The 6,000-nt window shown below is 35.3% G+C and overlaps 1 protein-coding gene across 1 annotated transcript; it reads right to left on the minus strand.

Moving 5' to 3' along the window:
• Window positions 1-2,172: 2,172 nt before the first annotated feature.
• Window positions 2,173-5,799, minus strand: LOC105233876 (endocuticle structural glycoprotein SgAbd-3). The gene is made up of 2 exons (XM_011216046.4): window positions 5,528-5,799; window positions 2,173-2,700 (listed from the first exon to the last, which is right to left on the minus strand). Exons 1-2 carry the CDS (start codon window positions 5,638-5,640, stop codon window positions 2,427-2,429), a joined length of 387 nt encoding a protein of 128 aa, XP_011214348.1. The 5' UTR covers window positions 5,641-5,799; the 3' UTR covers window positions 2,173-2,426.
• Between the last annotated feature and the right edge of the window lie 201 nt (window positions 5,800-6,000).

A 6,000-nucleotide genomic window follows, 5' to 3' on the forward strand; every position in this document is an offset into this window, starting at 1 on the left:
AGCTTTAAGAACTGTACGCATACAAGTATTCAAAATGGATCTCATATCTATGGGAGCAAAATCGCTGAAGACCAATGTTATCAAATGTATCCTCGTTTTATTGGCTTCATAAATTTTGAGGAGGTTTCACTTATTTGTTTGTTGATTATTGAAGTGGCGATGAAAACAAAGACTGTGGAAGTTTCTCATGTTCACACCTTGTTTAATATAAAAAGGAAGGATACGGCTGCACTAACATACTTGGTGAAATTCACGTGTATATCGATGGTTTGATGTCCAAATATGTTTATGAGAAAAGTCCCTTACTGGTAATCCTCTGGGAAAAGTCCTATGTTTTTGTTACATATGGTGTAACATTATTGTGTGTTATAGAAAACTTGAATTTAGCAAAAAGGAGCACATTTATCATAAGATGAATGATGCATTACTGGGTCGGGAGAGCCCAGTTTAAGCTGATTGAGAACAATACAATAGAATTAGAAGAAGATATAATGGTCTGTTAGAGGTGTGTTTTAAGATTTAAGCTTTTTTCAAAGAAAATTAACATGCAAATGAGAGAAGTTTTTTAATATTTATCGTACATAGAATTTATTCTATAACCTCAAATTATGGAATTTCTCCAACCATTAAGCGGCTATTAGATACATACAATATTTTGGCTGAACTTTATAACGGGTGATTTTTTTGAGGTTAGGATTTTCATGCATTAGTATTTGACAGATCACGTGGGATTTCAGACATGGTGTCAAAGAGAAAGATGCTCAGTATGCTTTGACATTTCATCATGAATAGACTTACTAACGAGCAACGCTTGCAAATCATTGAATTTTATTACCAAAATCAGTGTTCGGTTTTTTTTTTTTTTCGGACAAATTTTGTTCAGCGATGAGGCTCATTTCTGGTTGAATGGCTACGTAAATAAGCAAAATTGCCGCATTTGGGGTGAAGAGCAACCAGAAGCCGTTCAAGAACTGCCCATGCATCCCGAAAAATGCACTGTTTGGTGTGGTTTGTACGCTGGTGGAATCATTGGACCGTATTTTTTCAAAGATGCTGTTGGACGCAACGTTACGGTGAATGGCGATCGCTATCGTTCGATGCTAACAAACTTTTTGTTGCCAAAAATGGAAGAACTGAACTTGGTTGACATGTGGTTTCAACAAGATGGCGCTACATGCCACACAGCTCGCGATTCTATGGCCATTTTGAGGGAAAACTTCGGACAACAATTCATCTCAAGAAATGGACCCGTAAGTTGGCCACCAAGATCATGCGATTTAACGCCTTTAGACTATTTTTTGTGGGGCTACGTCAAGTCTAAAGTCTACAGAAATAAGCCAGCAACTATTCCAGCTTTGGAAGACAACATTTCCGAAGAAATTCGGGCTATTCCGGCCGAAATGCTCGAAAAAGTTGCCCAAAATTGGACTTTCCGAATGGACCACCTAAGACACAGCCGCGGTCAACATTTAAATGAAATTATCTTCAAAAAGTAAATGTCATGAACCAATCTAACGTTTCAAATAAAGAACCGATGAGATTTTGCAAATTTTATGCGTTTTTTTTTTAAAAAAAGTTATCAAGCTCTTAAAAAATCACCCTTTAGATGTAAAGGCATGTGTGTGTGTTCCACTTGAGGTGTTTAGCATTTGGCGGCGAATTATGTAAGCTGTCATCGAACGTGGCTAAGTACATTTAATGCTCCCAAGCCTAACGCTTTGATTTGATCATATTTTATTCCAGTCACGTTGTGATTATGGAAATAAATTGCTGACTTTTTGACAAAAGATTTGCAAGTTTATTGTAGTTTTATTGTTCCGCCACTAACGGTTAAAGAAAGCAAATAAAGGCGATGTCGGGCAATAAAAAAAATAAAATAAAACAAAAAAAATAAAAACAAAATCAAGTCCAAAATTGTGTGCGCTTTGCTGTAGAAACGCGCACATGGTAAAGGCTGAAGACAAATAAGTTTATATGAAATACAAAAATATGCTATGAATGCACATCTACACACACATTGAAAAAGCGACATGAGCGTGTGTATGAACCAATATTTATGCTTGGTATGTTTTGATTTTGTTTTGGGTGAATAAACTTTGAACGCACCGCTCGCGTACACCCAACCGCCAGTGTTGTTGTCCATTAATTTGTGAGTTAAATAAGTCACGCACATTTAGTTTAAATATTTAAATTATTATTTTCTTATAGAAATTTCGTAATCGCGCACTTTATTATACATTTTTACACATAACATATAGAAATAGACAAACAATTGCCTTTAACATTGCTTTTAGAAATCAGTCCAAAATATATTTTTCTTCTACTTATTTAGCGCATTGCATCGCAAAGATCACAGTTCTCTTCATTTCAACTAGTATCAGCTCGTTTCCGCTCGCACGTGTAATCAGCTTGCTAGCTTGCTTAGTTTAGTGTTTTTTCGCCGCCGCTTCTGGGTTATAGGGATGCTCTTCCAAGTACTTCAAAGTCTTCAGCACCGATTCGGGCACTGGTGGTGGAGTGGGCAAGTGTGCGCCCACCGGCTGGTAGCCATTCTCATCAGCTATGTACGACACCAAGTATTCTTTGCCGTCATCCGCTACAAAAGCAAATTTGCCCTCGATCGACTCGCCATCATGCTCTGCGTCCACCTTCTTCAAAACGCCGTCTTGTGAGGCTTTCGAGCCATCGCCGAGCTCGTAACTGTGGGAAACAGAGTAGAAAAACAAAAGATGAAATTAAATTTCTAAGCATTTATTAATAGAGCTGAGCTGAACTGAGCTGGTCAAAGACAATTCAAAGACGGAATCAACAAAAAAAGCTTTCATTTCGTATGCAATTTATGAGATGTGTGTTGCGCGAAATGTTCTTGTTAACAGTGGTCGAAACAAGTGGTTATCTGAGGCGTTTGTGCGCATTTCAATTTGTCAACACTCTTAGGTGGAGAGATAAAAAATGCGCGATGTTCGTTCGTACGTGGAATGTGATCTAATTTTTTATGGAGCTTGTGCTTGATTTGATGGGAAGATATGTATTTAAGTGGTTCATGGGAGAAATGCTGCGTTGAGCTCCTGGTGTTCATAATTTAAATGTATTTTTATTCATAAAAAAAAATTAAATAGAAATTTTGCGAATATTTTATAGTTCAGTGTCCAGTTAATATATTCTAAGAATGTATTAAATTTTTGAAGCCATTGTTTTAAGATATTGCCTTTTCTTCATCAGCAATAAATAAGAGCTCTACGTGACTCGAAATTGGCGTCTATATTCTAATAAAAAAGTGGAACTATTTATTGCTCGAAAAGCAAGAAATGGGTGCTAAAAATGAGAATATTGTGGAAGATGAAGTGGAACATACTATTTATGGTGTTTGAGTCTCTACGTGACTATGGACACAGCAAAGCGAAAGCTGTGAAATTATGCAGTCTCTCAAAGGTCCTAAATTCTAATAGTTAATAAATATGCTGAAGAGTCCTTATTGCTCATAATGAGAATTAAATTATTATATGATTGTAGCTCTTAGATGCCTCGTCTTATAATCGTGTTATTAACTTGAATTTACTAATAATAAGAATTGAGGAAAATAAGATGTCAAAGCTTGGATCTATGACTATATTCCTACGGTATGCGGTTACAATATTCGAAACATGCGTTCCAAAGCTGTGTATTTGTGAGTACTTTCCAGTATATCTCATAAACAGGCATAAAACAATAGCTTTTTCTGCTCATATAAGTCGAGCCTTGAGCCTTAAAAGGTATTTTGGTATTTTTTGGTTCTTTTGTAATACTTTAATATGAAAAAAAACCTTAACCACAATTTAAAAATTCGTATTTTGATGGAAGTATATGGTGGACAACTTGAACGTGTCAACAGCGATTAGCACGTTTTAAAAGCGGTGAATTTAACTTCGAAGATAAAGAACGTTCTGGGCGGCCAAAGTAGTAGGAAATTGAGGAACTGGAAGCAATAATCTATGCAGTTTGCTGCTAAACAAAATAAAAGCTCGCAAAATATTTGCGAATCATACGAGCAACCATTTCAAAATGTTTAAAACCTGCTGTATATATTAAAAAAAAAAAAATGGGTGCCATATGAATTGAAGTTAAGAAGCGTTGAACGTTGATTAACACATGTCAAAAATAGTGTTGAACGCTATGAAAAGAAATCGGTTTTGCGTCGGATTGCGACTGGTGAAAAAGAAGATATCCATTACAGCAAACCTAACCCCCAAAAAATCATATTTGCAAATTGTCCAACCAGCCAAATCAACGGCAAAGCTGGATATTCGGTGCCTAGATATTCAGTTCAGATTAGGAGGGCTTGCTTTTTTATGAGCTTCGCGAAACCCGAATTTGCGAACAGCTTCAGTTTTTATGACCGTTTAAAAAATATTTGGGTTATAGCGCCTGGAAAGTTTTGCCTCACCTGCCTATAAACTCAGACCTCACCCCTTCTGACTACCCTTTGTTCCGGTCAATGCCGAACGCTCTCATTTAAATACGATTTATATCAGAAGTTTGTCTTGATTTATTCTTGGCCGCCAACCGGTGCAGTTCTTTTGATTATTCTTTGAATTGGCATGAAGAAGAAAAATATCTTAGCTTCAGATAAAATATTTTTTCTTTAACTGAAAAAAAAAAAATCTACAAGAATAGAGTTCTTCTGGACCCAGCTGGAATCTTAGTACTACAAGAATATAGTTACAGACTCAGTTAGAAACTAATTATTATTATTCCTAAGCTAAAATATACATTGATTCTTGTTTTCAAAAATGAAATGAGTTTGATTTATGACACTGTCTTTAAAACAATTATATTTTATTTCATGTTTTATGTGTTTAAATTCAACAAAAATATTTGTATTTGGATTTTGACAACAATTTGTCACTTGAGTTATACTTAAGAGTCCAAAATCGATGACTATACTATCGATAATTGCATTTGGTATCTGTATTTTGACAAGAGAGCAGCATTCAAAGTAAGTAAGCAGAGAACTTACGAATAGAAAACAGCAAATATCCGGATTTAGTAACTACTAACCATAAAAGACTGTACAAAACAACTTCGATCAGCAGCATCATTAAAATTGAAAATTATTTATGTTGGAATAAATTAGAAAGAAGATCAACTAGTTTTTGGAACTTCATTTCATTAATTAAGTTTTTAATAACAATATAAGACAAAAACACACATTTGACTCAACATAAAATTGGAATAATGGCTAGCTTGTGGAAATATGAATAATTAATGCTTTCAAAAGCTTTAATTCCTTAATTTTTCTACAACATAAAATCTTATTAAATCCTGCTCATTTTAAAGCATAAGTAATTATTGAAATCTCACGCCACACTCAGCCGGTCTCACAGTACCAAATACAATAGTTCTTCATTGCTTTTAACCTTATGCCAATTTCTTCCATATGTCAGTTTTATGCAACACTGTGTGATTGATTTATGATTCCACTTTACAACATACACAACATATTCACCACGCTCATTATTCAACTTTCACATTGCTACTTAATGCTTACTGGTAGTGGAATTTTCCATCATATTCCACCATGGCTTCATTGGAGATCAATTGCACTTCTTCCTTTGCTAGCGTCGAGGCAAAGCACAAACAGACGACCAATAATAATTTCATTTCGATTCTTTATTTTTGACTAGAAATTCACAAAACTGATATGTACACGACAAATACCAACAATAAACAGATAGCAACTAGCAGCACAAAATTATTGAAATTGAGATTAAGCAGAGAAGTTCACCTAAAAACGCGACACGCTAAATGACAAGCTCCATGCACTAATGACAGACTTTTATACGTGCGTCAATGCCATCATCCGGCAGCAGCAGCCGCCGTCGCCGCCGCACAGATCATTTCGAGATTCCTGATGACAAAATAGCAAAAACAACTCGAAAACAGTAATAACAAATGCTTAAAAGCCAAAACAAAGATAATCTTAAAATTCAGCGACTATTCAATGTCGACGAAAATAAAAAC

This window comes from Bactrocera dorsalis, chromosome 3 (genome assembly GCF_023373825.1).
Source record: "Bactrocera dorsalis isolate Fly_Bdor chromosome 3, ASM2337382v1, whole genome shotgun sequence".
NCBI classification, from domain to species: domain Eukaryota; kingdom Metazoa; phylum Arthropoda; class Insecta; order Diptera; family Tephritidae; genus Bactrocera; species Bactrocera dorsalis.

Coding starts and splice junctions, on each gene's coding strand:
- LOC105233876 (XM_011216046.4), bottom strand. CDS start 5,640: ATGAAATTATTATTGGTCGTCTGTTTGTGCTTTGCCTCGACGCTAGCA. Junction 2,701..5,527: donor GATGGAAAATTCCACTACCA/GTAAGCATTAAG, acceptor TGTTTCCCACAG/TTACGAGCTCGGCGATGGCT.